At 43.8% G+C, this 15,009-nt stretch overlaps 1 protein-coding gene across 14 annotated transcripts in view; it reads left to right on the plus strand.

Annotated features, from left to right (window-relative positions):
- The window catches only part of Rbms3 (RNA binding motif single stranded interacting protein 3), a 1,270,324-nt gene that overhangs the window by 772,594 nt on the left and 482,721 nt on the right, over positions 1-15,009 (plus strand). For all 14 annotated transcript variants that reach the window (XM_060385100.1, XM_060385099.1, XM_060385093.1 and 11 more), the window contains one exon: positions 1,211-1,368. In XM_060385100.1, the coding sequence (XP_060241083.1) occupies positions 1,211-1,368 (158 nt within the window). The remainder of the gene's footprint in view (positions 1-1,210; positions 1,369-15,009) is intronic.

Raw genomic sequence — 15,009 nt, forward strand, 5'->3', positions numbered from 1 at the left:
GTGAGCTGGTCACTTACGATAGCCATGTCTGCATCAGCTCCCTGTGCTCTTTAACTGACCCTGTGACCAAGAGAGCTAGCATTATCTTGTTCATGTTAATGAGATTATTGTTCTTTAGAGAGGCCCAGTCACCACCTAAAGGTCACCCGGCCAGGAAGACACACAGCAAGGACTCTACCCAGGCAGTCCATGTAATCTGAGCTCTGAAGACGGCCTGCGTGAGGAGGGAGGTAGTCAAACAATGCCAGATCTACTGATTTTGATCTGGATAAGTATAATTACCTTTATATGCTGCTTCCCAAGCTTCAGATGGCAATTTTACTATTCTAATCTTAACATAAAAAGGTTTGACTGATTAAAATAGGAGTTCTGAAATGAGGAGGAGCCTTAGCATGACCAGTGGACATCAGGCAATATTCTTACCTATCGTTAGCTCCCACGTGCAATGAATACCTGCCAATGGACTGGTATGCAAAGGCTACTCACTGATAAACACCCTACAGTGAACAGGGTAGCTCCAACACATGAATCCTCCTGTTTAGACTCCCAGGGGACCCAGCTGGAAACACTCTAGGCTCAGAGATTTCAAATTGGTTATGATTTTTTGAAGCAGGAAGGCAGTTTAAGAGTGGAAAGGAACCCCCTCCATTCTTTTTTCCCTTGCTCACTTATAGAGCGAGGATGCCTGGAATGATATCTACACACTTACAACTGTGCTCTACCATGGGACCAAGGAAAGCAGCAGATGGAAATTTCTTTGGAGAAAAGGAGCAAGCCAAAGAATAGGGAAGGTAAAGATGTTAGGCTGTTAGAAGCAAGGTTGAACATCAGGTCTGAACTGTTTCGGTGCAACAATGAAGGCAGTGACAGAGTCATTTAGAAGCTCAAGGGCCAGTATGGTGAGGGACAAAGTCAAAAGCTGAGAGTTTATGCCAGGAGCACCTGCTCGCTTCTTAATCTGCTGTTCATGGTTGCGCTGTCCAAATGCTGGGCCAGAGGAGGGGAAAAGCTAGGAATGTTGATATTCTTAGAAGCAGCATGGAACATGGTATTAGTGTGTGTGTCTGTGTGTGTGTGTGTGTGTGTGTGTGTGTGTGTGTTTGTACTCCATAGAGCAAGCAGCTTGCACTGCCTTTAGTGCATGCTGCTGGCCTGTGCCTAGGTCCTGCCTTGTGTTTGTCCAGTGACAGTTTTTCCTTTGCATTTGCAGCAGTCCTATGCACCAGCCCCCCATCCCATGGCTCCTCCCAGCCCCAGCACAAACAGCAGCAGCAACAGCAGCGGGGAACAGTTGAGTAAAACGAACCTGTACATCCGAGGCCTTCCACCAGGCACCACGGACCAGGACCTCATCAAGCTGTGTCAACCGTAAGTGTCCCAAAGCTCCCCAGGCCTGTTATGATGCCCATATCGGGTGTGGGGACACCCCATGGACTGGAGCAACTGCAGATTCAATGAGGACTCTTTTGGGGGTTTTCTCCAGCTTCATTCAGGGATTGGGGTTTGGGACCAAACCCCAAATGGTTGCAGAGGTGGAATTTCTTGAACATGTCTTGACAAATGCTGGCTAAGTCGTGTGTGACCTACAGGACAGAGAGTGACAACAGAGATGTGTTCTTACCCAACATATCTGGGGAGGGGTTCATGATGGCAGACTCTGTTCATGGAAAGAGCTGCGTTTTAGAGGTGTCGATGATGCAGTTGATTTCAGGCTGCTGTCCTGTCCAGGCATCCAAGCTTTTCTGGCAATCCTTGGTAAATACAGGTTTAACCAGGTCCAGGTAACTTGCCTGTTAATTTCCTTGGAAGCATCTACTTCCAAGCCCCATGATTCTTCTTCCCATTCAAGCCAAGAACTCACTGACAGAGTCCTTCTGTATTTCCCAAGAACGATAGAAATAGTTGAACTTTCCTCCAAAACTGTTTTCATTAATCCCTTATCTACCAGCACATTTATTATCACTCCATGTCTGTGCAAATATGTTAAGACTGCATGGGTTTACCCAACAAAGAAACTCAGCAACAAATCATGAGTTAGAAGCCATAGGCTGTGGGCTTTAGCTTCCCCTCCTATTATTTTCAAAATAGCATCAAGGCAGATGTCTATGGTTTGATTGTCCCACAGCTGAGCATCTTTAAATTCGGCGGGGGCTTTTCTCAGGTGCTTCCGTTCTCTTCTGTAACCCTATTGTATGAAGGTAAAGATGCTATTTATTTTGTAAGGTTTCCAACATCTAAAACATCAGGAGGGAAAACACTACAGTGTTTATTTGCCTTCATTATGAATTTGAAAGTTGGGAGTTCATATCTAGACAACAGATAGTGGCAGACAGACACAAACAAACATGCAAAAAAATCATAACCAGATAATCAGCTAACAAAACAGTGTGTGGATTTGGATAAAGACACCCTGTTGCTACTGTCTGCCTTGATTTGTGCAAAATTTAAGATGGAGCTGTGCAAAAAAAAAATGTTTACTGAGAAGACATTAGTTTTGTTTTTCTAATGCTGAAACTATGATGGAGGAGGCATATGGACATTTGTTAAGTTTTGTTTTATAAAATACACAGGGGTTGAGAATCAGAAAGTAAACAGCTTGTCAGAAAAATCTGAACTATTTTGGAAAGTGAAGTCCTAGGAAATATGAGAATTGTTGGTTTATGATTGAGTTTGTAGATAAATAGGTGTTATCTCTGATTCATACTTGAGTCATGATCATAAGGCATGTATGTGGGTATTTAGTAAAGATTATTTCTTGTTGTTCTATGCAACCTATGGTGTTCTGCGCCTGAGACTCCACCTTTCTGGGTCTGGAAAGGAACTCAAGAGGCGAATATTTCTTACAGGTGTTCTCATGTGGCAAATGCTGCTCCTTGTCTGAAAACCTCTTCTCGAATTGGCACATGAGGACCACTGACTGTTCTGGTCCAAAGCATCACTGTGTTGATGAGGGCAAGAAGGGGCAGATGCTCAGACTTTCTCAGCCATCATGTGACTATGTCTGCCTTTGTAATTTCACCTTCGTCTTTACGAAGAATGAACTGAAGCCTGGGAATGTGGCTCAGTCAGTAAAGAACTTTGCTTTAGAAGCATGAATACCTAAGTTCCAATGACCCCTGTTAAAGGCTGGGAATGGTTGCACACACTTGTAGCCCAGTTAGACCGAAACAAGAGGATCCCAGGGCCAGCTAGCGTAGCCTAACTGCAAGCTTAGGATGAAACCTGAGGGTTTACACTTGGACTCAACTTTCTGACCTCTACACAGATACACTGAGGTGTGGACATGCCTCCTGCAACACACACACATGCACCCATACGAACAGTACATACATCCCTACCAAACAAACACACAAAGTCGGTTTGAATTTTTATTTTTCTAGATTTTTTTTTTCTGGTTGCATTGGGGTTGTTACGAAACTGCCTCTGAACAACATGCTAGAACCTATTATTCAATATTCTTGAATTCTCTTGGAGCTTCGGTACAGATTTGGTGGCTTGGACTCAGCCATGGTTGGGAATGTGTGTAACATAAGAAGTGGAAAGCCCAGAGATTTCTGGCAATTTTATTTTTCTGGTTTATGGACATGCTGCTGTGGCAGCATCGTGGCACGTATTTCTCTGTCAACCTCTATCTCTGTAAAGTGTCACCAGTTATTTTGTAACTGGGAAGAATTGCACACAAGCCTGTGTGGGCTGGAAAGACGTGGTGGTCAGAGATGTGCAGGAGCACAGAAATCTTGAATCTGGGAAACTTCAAGCAGGCTACAGATGCAGAGCACAATGGTTGGCTATGTGTACAAGTAATTGCTGGCTAGTAAGACTTAGCCAATGGTCAGGTTACTGTAAAAACATTTTTGGGTTCTCTGGTCACTGAAGTGGTCAGGATCTGGTATTAATTGCTCATAATATTTTCCCTGTAAGAGCTTAGAGAATAGTTATGATTGGAAAACATAGTGGCATTAACTGTGTATGAAGATACCTAGTTTTCACTCCTGGCTGTATCGTCAGTGGGGGTCTGAGGCCTTAAACAAATCACTGCTGCACACTTCAATTTGTTTTGTCTCATGTATCAAAGAATGGATTTGAACTCTGAAGCTGTTTACATTTCCTTCACTCTAAATTTCAGGGAGTGAGGTCCTCATTTGGAACTTGCCCTTGTCCATCGGTGTCTCTTTTTCTTGTTCCCCTGTCCACCCTCAGCCTCGGATGGCTCACCACTGTGGATAAGACCTTGCTGGCCAGGGGTGCTCTTGCTAAGAGATTGACACAGCTCGTTTGGAAAGATCTGATCCCTCTTTTGTACCATCAGTTTCCTATCGTGCTTGTTATTTGTATTTATGATTTTCTAATTTTATATTGCTATCAGAGATCAAACATTCTAAAATGCTTTCACCTGAAAAAAATGTGCAAGGTTTTCATTTCCTGGTTTGCAGCAGTGTCCCATGCATTCCAGGATGGCTTCCTTGTGTAGCTTGAGATGCCCATGAACTTCTTTGATGTTCCTGCCTCTGCCTCACAACTGCTGGGATTAATTCCAGGTGTGCACCACCACACCTGGCTTATGTGGTGTCAGGGATCAAATCCAAGGCTTTGGGCATCCGAGAAAAGCCTGCCAGCTGACCTGTGTCCTGGGCAGTATTTGTAGGCTTGCTCAAACTTCCTATGCACCCAGTTACCGTGCTAATTTTTGTGAAATTATAGGTACTTCTAAAGTATTCCTCACATGACAGGGTGTGTAATGATTACTAATATCAATGATAATAAAATAATAGATATTCAGAAGCAGCATAAATATGCTGAATTTTCTGGTATTAGAATATGCCACCCATTTGAACAGCACTGTATAGCTAGATGATGATATAAAGGAAAATAAATGCATTATTTATAGCTCAATGTATAACATGAAAACAATTTTTAATGACCCTCCCCACCCCTGTGTTCAGATGACAGTTAAGGAAAAAAAAAGGCAAAACTGAAGGAATAATAATAATAATAATAATAATAATAATAAACAGAAAGACATATTTGGGAAGTATCTAGTTAGAGCCATACCTTAGATAATTGCATGGCCCTTGTGTATGTTTAGCAGGAAACAGATAGTTAGGGGTCATTTGGATCTCTTTAGAAAGCTCAAAATATGGACTGCTTTTCACTAGGTTCTCAGTAAAGAAATACTCACATACCAGACATGGCCATGCCTGCCTGTAATCTCAGCACTGGAAGGAGGAAGGCAGAGGGATCCGGGTCATCCTTGGCAACATGAAAAGTTGAATGCCAGGCCACATTACTTGAGTCCCTGTCTAACAACAGCAAGAATAAAAACAAAAAGCAATCAAGCAAAGGAAGCATTTACATAACACTTCTAGCACATTGTTGGTGACATCATTTAGATAAGGCTTTGCCTTAACTCTGTTTTTCTTCTACTTGGGAAAAAAATGTGGTCTAAATAAGCTTTTGGCTTAAAAATAAAAATATCGCCGTAAGTTCAGAAATGAAGCATGACATGTCTTAGCTTATAACATGCCTGCAGATCTGTCATCTCGGAGGGAATGGCAATTAAGATCAGAAAGATGAATAGATTTAATGAGGAAGGTGGGAGGAGTACCCCAGACAGACAGAATAACTGACTTGGAGAAGCCATGTCTGGCTGAAACCCTGCAAGGACAAGGCCCTGAAAAGGTCAGTGTGGCCGCAGGAAAGGGCAGCTGGCCTCAGAACACAGTGAACCTCTAGCATGGAGGGAGGCAAGATGACCTTCTTGTAGAGGAATTGTCGTACTTCTGTGTCCTTATGACATGGAATTGTCATAAAGAGACAGTCACATTATATTTGAAGAAAGGTAACTCCAGCTGCAGAGTGAGGAGGAGGCCCCCTGAGCTGTTGACCATTCAGAACAGGTATGATTGAAAAGTCAGCTGGAAGCAAAGCTGACCAGCACCCAGAGAAAGCATGGGAATGAGAATGAATAATCATGCGGGGAAAGATGTGATGTGAACTTTTGTGCTGGTCCTGGGGCCTGGATTTAGGGTCTGATATAAGTGAGGTGAGGCAAGCTCTTCATGACTGAGCTGTTTGCCAGCTCCTTGGACAGCATTTATTTCTGTTTAGGCTTTGCCGAGTTGCAGCCATGTTGCCCCAGCTGGCCTAGAACTCAGTCTGTAGCCCAGAAAGGCTTTGAACTTGCAATCCTCCTGCCCCAGGCTCCTGAGTAGCTGGGTTTACAGACTGTACCACCAGGCACAACTACATTCATATTGTTTTTTTTTTCTTTTTTATTAAGAAAGCAAAGCAACACAGGCCTGAAGAATCCAGTAGCTTCAAAACAAACAAACAAAACAAAACCAGAAATCAGCAAGTAGTACAAAATACACCCAAATCATTTGACCTTTAATTAGTTCCTGTCTCTTACTTGTCACAAAAGGGCACAAAACATTCTATAAGACAGTGAGGGTGCTCAAGGCAGATACAATGGGGACTGACACAAGAGAAACACTGATTAACATGAAACTTTGGTACAGGTTAGAATTACCCCACCAGCTAATTATACACTCATGTGAGTGGGGCGAGCTACTAAGTGAAGATCTTGGGTGGACACTTGGGTCACCTGCCACCTGCTAATCACAAGAGGAGCAGCTCGTGGTGAGGCCATCCCATGTAACAAAGCTTGAGAATGCTTTTAGGCTGAATAAAAGCTTGATGATGTAATGAATTTTCAATCCTTACGTTAACTCTCCCCCTCAAAGAAAGCGGTATCTCTCTCTCTTTCTCTGTCTCTTTCTACTCCCCCTGTCTCCTCTTCCCCCTTTCTTCCCGTTTTCTTTTTGCATCTGTCAAAACTGTTTGACACCCTGTGTAATGGACTCGCTAGAGCCGGATGTACTAGGCAATCAGTCCACTGCCTTGGAGCTATCCACCAGTCCTGCAACTGAAAACTTTATAGACTTATAGCCACACTTTAGCATTAAGCATCAATTGCATTGGAACAATTATACATGCATTTACATTTTCCATGTCTATTATTTTTTATCTAACCATGCAAATGGCTTACACATTTGGGTTAAAACAACGATTTCAGAAGCTCCTGACCAAGAAGCAGATGTGGTGAGGCATAGCTGTAATCCCAGCACATGAGTGGCTGAGGCAGGATGATCTTCTGAAGTCTGAGGCTAGGCTGAGCTACATAGTGGGCCCTTACCTCAAAACAAAAACAAACCAGAGAGGAGAGCCCTTGGCAGTTGTTGCTGAGTTGTGAATGGCTCCTCTGGTCTTACGTGAAACATGGATGGTGCTGCTGAGGCGTGAGCAAGTTACTGTTGAGAAGGGCTGGGTGGTCCTGCCCCTCAACTCGTCCAGCACATGCTCTCCTTATTCAAGTTCCCACACCCTAAAAATGTTCCCCTTACAAATAAGACTGTGAATGTCAGAGAGGAGGAACACCCACTTTGAAAAGCCAATAGAAGAGAGTAAGTGTGTGCTCAGAACTGAAGAAACTGAAGGCGCTCACGCCCTGACTTTTACCCCGCCCTGCTGGGGGCCCCTTAGGGTGTGTGCCGAGCACTGAATAGTTAAAACTGCTCCCATGCCATCCAGCTCAGGCGCAGAGTCCATTACACACAGTGTCCGACAGTTTTGACAAATGCGCTGACACAATCAAACCTTTTATCAATTTAAAAGTAACCTTGTCACAGTATCTGTCAAACTGCTCAGATACAACTAAAGAAAAACAAGTCATCCCGAGCTCTGGGTAACCCAGTGAATAAGAGCGGTGTGCCTGGAAACATCCTCCTTCCTTTTCTTCCATGTGTCACTGACGATTTAAAAGTCCCTTCTAATAAGACGCAAGGAGATTTATTATTTGCTTTCTTCAGCAAGCCACACTTAAGTCACACGGTTGCATGTGGGACACCGCAAATTTGTGTGGTGTCATGTGTGGGTGTGGGTGAGCTCTGGAATCCATGAACCATGCTGTGTCTTGTAAAGGAGAGGGCCCTGAAGACTCAAGCTTGGTGTTTGAGTTCCTTGGGTCTGCCAGGCTCTGACCGATGGCTACGTATTCATTCATACTCTGCGTTAGGCACGATTAGCAATCATCCCTTGCATTCTAGACATGGCATTTGATTAGTGCTTGGTAACTAATTGGCATTAATAATGTACTGTTACAATTATATATACTATTAAGGATATCAATTGTGAGGCTGGGAAGATAATTCAGTCAGAAAAGTCCTGGCCATGCAAACCTGAGGACCTGCTTTCAGTCAATCCCCATGTGAAATAGCGAAGCACAGTAGCACATGCTTGTGATGTCGGCACAGGGGTGGGAGGGGAAGGGCAGAGACAGGAGAATCCCTGGGACTTTGTGATTGGTCAGCCTAGCCTGCTCGATGAGCTTCAGGGCACTAAGAGACCCTGACTCAAAAAGAAGTACAAAGCCGAGGAATGGGTACCCAAAATGGTCCTCTGAGCTCTCCACACGTGTGTACACACGTATACCTGCCTACACCCACTTGTCACACATGCACACACATACACAAACACATAAATAAAAGAGAATTAGTTGCATGAGGATTCCACATTGTGGGCTCTCTATCTCTGAGTCATAGTGCACAATGTGCAGGAAACCTGTCTGACATGGGAACAATTTCTAAGTAACTGAGTCAAGGGAGGTTCAGAAAGGCCAAGAAGCCAAGAAACTCGAATGAGTTCCTACAGTCCTCAGGATTCAACGCCTGCCTCCTGCTTCAAAGCCTTTCTTCACAGCATTTAAGACACTCATACATCAAGAGCATCATTCGTAGGTCTGTGGCTCCACTGACTGATGTGAGAATTCCAAGGGAGCTTTGAAAGCCTAGATCATCTTCGGTGATCATGTAGGATTATGATTCAGTAAGGGTGGGATCCTGAACATTAGGACTTATGAAAACCTGCTCTAATGTTTAGCAAAGCAAACACTCCTGGAAGCAATATCAGAGAACATGTTTTCAATTTTTGCTGTAGACAGTTTTTGTGGTATGTGCGTGTGCGTGCACACATGTGTGTAGGTGCATGCCTACCTATGCACATGGAGAGACATGAGGTGATGCTGAGTAACTTCCTCTACACCTCTTCAACTTATCTTTTGTGGCAGGGTCTCTCCTTGAACATGGAGCTTGTTGTTCAGGATAGACTGGTTGGCCAGCAAGCCCCCAAGATCCTCCTGATGCTATCTCTACCACCCTAGAATTTCAGGCAAGCTCTGCCTCACCAGGTTTTTATGTGGGGGCTGGACAAACTCATGTCTGGATGCTTGCACAGCAAGTATATTACCCCATGAGCCAGCTCCTTGGGAAAACCCTTCTAATTCCACAGAAGCTGTCAAGTTCCTGTGCCATTGCTTACTAGAGTCAGATATGCAAAGGGATTGTGATTTTAAACACGTTGTTCGGAATTCTTGGGACACGCTACAAAGCATGGAGGCTTTGCTCATTTTCCTTTGTTATTTTCACTGCTTTGATAAGCAATTTCAGGTTTTTTTTTTCTTTCTTTCTTTTTCTTTCTTTCTTTTTTTTTTTTTTTTTTGTTGCTCTTGTTGTTTTTGGATACGGTCTCATCTGTAATTCAGGCTGGCTAGAACTCACTGTCAGCCCAAGCTGGCCTCATGATCATAGCAGTCCTCCTGCCTCAGCCTCTGAAGTGCTAGGACAACAGGCTTGAGACACCAGTTCTGGCCCTGTTGTATGCTTTCTTCTAACTTGTTTGAATGATTCACTAAGTTGCTCAGAGCTGGTAAGGAATGCTCTTTTCTGGTTAGCTAAGAGTAATATGAGAAAAATAACAATGACTCCTGAGAGCATGTTGGTGGTGGCCCAAAACGGACAGGCCCGGGATGCTCTGGTCAACGTTTCTGGATGTGCCAAGCCGAAGACTGGAGCTTGACGGGGTGTGGAACTGTGGGCAGATACTGGAAGGGTCTGCAGTGCTGGAACAGGGTGACTCCCGGGGGATCCTGGCTTTTAGTTTGCTGGGTGACTGCCAAGGTCACAGGAGCACATGTGGTTCTTAGTCCTTATTAAATGTTTTGCATCCAGAAATATTTTGGAAATAATCATTTAGTTCAACAGGACAGGAAGGCTAAAAGAGAGGAAAATTGGGAATAATTCCAACATTTGGCTTGGGCATCCAAAGAAAGTTTGGATCCGTTTATTTAAATGAGGATTGTAGAACGAGGAAGTTGAGAAGAAAAATATTAAAAGTTCTCCAGTCCTGTCAGTTTTGAGGCACTCTTGGTCCTCTAAAAAACTTTCTCTGTGCCCCCACTGTTTATAAAGAAATGACAGATGAGCACCAATGGTCACATGACACATGTCAGAAGTATAATATAAAACTAGTTTTCAGTGGAAGGTATAGAATTGGAGTCCTAAAAGTTATAATTGGCTTTTAAGCCCGTCATACTGATGGGTTGGGAAGATGGTACCTAATAGGTACTTGACAATATTCTGAGTATTTGCATGTCATTACATCATAGTACACATATGAAATCAATTTTTTAACTTGTGCAAACCTTCGATTTACAGATGAAAAAGCAATGTACTTAATGTCTCAGGTGACGTTCCTAATGTAAACTGCCCAGAATTTGACAAGTAAATGGTTTATTTACTTATTTGTTATTTATATAAAGGGTCTTATGTAGTCCCAGCTGGCCTTAAGCTTGATATATAGCTGATGGTGATCTTGGGATTTAATCCTCCTGCCATGTGCTGGGATTATGTGTGGGGACCACAGCATTTGGTCTATGCTAGGGTTAAAGGGCTGATGCATACCCAGGGATGTTTGAAGCAAAGACAGAAAATGGCCACACACCTGTGTTCTTTGGCTCAGAGAGAAAGAAGTGAAGTCGGCAAAAGAATCATTAATGATGTGGATAAAAGCTAGGAGAGCGCTTTGTGATAGATGTGTGGGAAGAAAATATTTCTGAAAAAGCAGAGTGACCCAATGTGTTAAATACTATTGGGAAGTCATGACCAGACCGGCAAGAAGTTACACTTGAACTAGGCAGTAGTATGTAGTCTGCAAACTTAGCCATGGAAATCCTTGTAGAGTCAGTGCTAGCAGCCTTTGGAGTGAGTCGAGCGGAAATGCTTGCCTCTCTTTTCAGCTACCTTTCTCCCGTTTCCTAGCATTGGCTTTCTGGTTTACCTTCCCAGCTCTATCTCCCTGTGTCTCTTTCTCCATCCATGGCTCATTCTGCTCAGATCTCAATGGCTTTTTCGCTCTTTCTTTCTGTACATCTTTCCCATCAATCCCCACTCCTTCCTTCCTCAACTGAGCTCCACCTCCGTCACTTCTCTGCCCCAAGTTCCCAGCACTCCATCAGGTATTTAAATGAGAGCTGGTAAACATTTAATGAATGAATTGAGCCTGAGTTCATCGGTTATATAAAAATGGTTTTATTGGACAGGAGAAACTTGTTACAGGGCAGACTTTGAGTTAATAGTAGAAACTGTAGGTAATAGCATTTAATGTTTGACATAATGTCCTGCATATTCCTACAAGGGTGAGTGAAGACAGACACTGGATGTGGAGCTGTTTCACTGAGTAGATCTCAAGGAGACCTGGGGAGGGAAGCCCAGGGTGCCCTGAGACACATGTATTCAAAGACCCATATAAAGATCACCGCCTCCCTCCCTCCCTCCTTCACTCACCCCTTCACTGTGCCTGTGAAGACAGGAAACAACCTTTGGCTCTGGTTGAAGCCACTATGTTCTGGCTGTCAGGGGGCTCACCTTACCTGTGTCCTGCTGATGGCTCATTCTGTAACTGATGCTCAGTGCTGTGACTTGGGTGGAAGTTTCTGAAATCCCCTCAGGACTGCAGATTTTCTTCACCTTTTTCCTGGCAACCAGCAGCATGGGGAGCATGCCCTCAGGGAAAGTTGGTGAAAGGACACACAACACCTCCTGTGTACCTGACACACTGAAGATGATGATCTTCTGTCTGAAATGTGGCAGCTCCGTGTTCTACATTCATTGTTCCATTGCAGAACTGAGAATAAATGATGCACACAAGTCATTCTTTTAAAATTGTTTTCATTTTTCATCTGTTAACCTACTCATTTTCTCTAACACTTGTAACTCCTTGAGAAATACAAGTGCTTTGTTTAATGTAGTTTATGATGCCTCCTAGGATTTTATGAAGGAGATGTTGTCTTAGGGCGGCTGAAGAGATGGCTCAGTGATTAAGAGCACTTGCTGTTCTTACAAGAAACCTGTGTTCAGGTCCCAGGAACCATGTGGTGGCTCATCCCTAACTCCTGTTCCAGGGCATCCAACACCCTCTTCTGACCTTTCCTGTCACTGCATATACGGTGCTCATAAATTTGTTCAGGCAAACAAACAAATTAAATAAATAAACAAGATTACAATGGATGGATAAATAAATAAATCTTTAGATTTCTTGTTTTAGGATTTTTTTTTAACTCACTTGTTTGTTTGGCTAGAGTCCTACCATATAGGCTAAGTTGATTTTGAATTTAATATATAGTTTAGGCTGGTTTCAGACTTGCCACTCTCCTGCTTCAGGCCTTGAGTTCTGGGATTAACATAGTGAACTTATTGTTTAGACTACAAATCAGCATTATTGAAGAGTAAAAGGAAGAAAATTCACTTCAAGATGTAGGGCCTGGTTGATCTGAAAGCAAACACACCTGTGTAGCTGCTGCATCATTCAGGATGGAAAAATCTTCCAATCAGTCTAGAACAGCGGATCTCAGCCTGTGGGTCATGACCCTTTTGGGTGTCTACTGACCCTTCCATAGGGGCTGCCTGTCAGATTCCTGAGGATCAGATATTTACATTGCAATTCCTAACAGTAGCAGAATTACAGTGATGACGATGACGTGGCAAAGAGAGTGACTTTATGGTTGGGAGTTGGTCACCGCTGGTCCAGAAGATTATCTTTCAAATGAAAACTTAGGCTGGGAAAGTCACAGTTTAGAGTCATGCTGACTGTGAAAGCAAAGAGACAGAGCAGCACCATTAGGGTGGCTTACCTGTGAGTCAGTTATGGGTTCCCATTAAACATTTACTAGCTGTGGAACCTGGGCCGAAGGCTTAGACCTATATCTAATAATGAGCGGCATATGCTTAGCCTTTAATGAACGCTAGCTTAATAAGTAAACAAGTAAGTATTAGTATATATTTTACTGTAATTTGTTGTTTTAAAGATTTATGTATTTTCATGCTATGCATGTGGGTGTGTTTCCTCACGCTTGTATGAACACCACATGCATGCCTGGTTCTTGAAGATGCCATGTTCTTGGGCACAAGATGGTGTCATGTTTTCAGGGGATGCCTATAGGTGAACCCAGTTTAGACAGTCTCCAGCAGGCCTCTCTTCCCAAGTGATTCTAGACTTTGTTAACAGTTAAGGCTAAGCCTCACGGTGGCTCTGTGAAGGCCTCCCTCACGGTAGGGCAGCCACGATGACTGGAGAGTGAGGGAGCCTGTCTCACTGCATGTGTAGTCAAGAAACGGAGGGAAAAGAAGCAGGCTTGGACTATCCAGCCCCAAGTCCCACTCTCAACACACGGCTTCCTCCAGTGAGACCCCACCTCACAACATTCCACAAGCTTCCAAATTAGTGCCATCCACTGGGGACCAAAAGTTGAATCACACAAGTCTTTCACATTTCAAGCATTTCACATCCCAACCACAACAGCTGGAGTAAATAACAGTGCAAATGCCTGTTTTAGGCTTTCCTGTCAGTGGCTGTGGAAGGGCTGTCTTTCTGGTTCACGACTATAAAACTGGTTAATCACTTGAAATATTCTGACCAAACAGCCTGCCTATAATCTGCAAATGCTATGGTGCCTTACACCGTAACTCATCAGGAGGCAGTGCCAAATGTCTACATTGAAGGAAGAAATACTTCCTCAAAATGTGTTTTGTGTGTACTCATGTCCTTCCTTCTTTAAAAGAAGAAGGGGAGGGGGTGCTACTCAGAGAAATGATGAATTCATGCTTTAGATGGAGGTAGCCATTTCCTGGGCACCTTTGTGATAAATATGTTCATTGAAACAGTTTGTGTTTTCTATCTCCCACTGTCTGCATGAGCAGCCCCTAATTCAAACTAGGGTAGAGTTGTTGTCAGAGTTTGAGATTGAGAAAGGCCGCAAAATTGTGAAATCAAGGGGTTGAACTAAGCTTGGCATTGCCAATTTTTAAATTATTTTTAAAACAATGACACTGAAACTAAAAACCTTATTTATTAGCTTATGAATTAAAGCACACACATTTACTGCCACTAACAGCGTTTTAAGTTTATTTTAGCACCAAAGGAGCCACCATTTTAGCATCCTGGACAAGAAAGTTAAACAGCACGTGAGATAATTCAAAGTCAGTGATTGTGTGGGAAAGAATTAGGCCACAGTGTTGCACCCCACGCACTGGGTATTTGGCCCTTAGAGAGTGGTCAGCTCTGCTGGGCTCAACGGCTTAGCGCTCCACTGGGGCTTGTCCTTTGGGGCTTGGTTTTCTTCCTCTGATTGTGTGTGTGTGTGTGTGTGTGTGTGTGTTTTATTTTGCTTTACACCACAGTCATTTTAAAATTCCAGCCTCTCGTCCATGTGTTGACAGATATGGGAGTGGCTTGTTTCATGCTATTTCACTCCATTGAGAGTTTTTCAGGCAAATTCAGAGAAGCCAGCTACAGCCCCAGGTTGCAGTGGGCACAGTGGCATCTGGCTTCTATGCCCAGGGCACAGGGAGTTGTCAGCTCAGAACCGCCACCCCCCATACACACACACCTGGAGCCTGCTGGTCACCGGAGCCCTGACTCGGAATTCTGAGACCTGATGTTAACTCTCAGATCAGGCACCGCAGGGTACTGTAGCCCAGACGTCCCTCTACCTGCTCAAGGGTTGCTTGTTCTGCTGGCTTGACTGGCAGATCTGTGGGACCCCTCGTTCTGTCCTGAGCAGCGCTCGACACTGGACTGTGTTTCAACGTGCCCTGTGTCAGTGGTGTGCCAAACATC

Source organism: Meriones unguiculatus, chromosome 6 (assembly GCF_030254825.1).
Source record: "Meriones unguiculatus strain TT.TT164.6M chromosome 6, Bangor_MerUng_6.1, whole genome shotgun sequence".
Taxonomy (NCBI): domain Eukaryota; kingdom Metazoa; phylum Chordata; class Mammalia; order Rodentia; family Muridae; genus Meriones; species Meriones unguiculatus.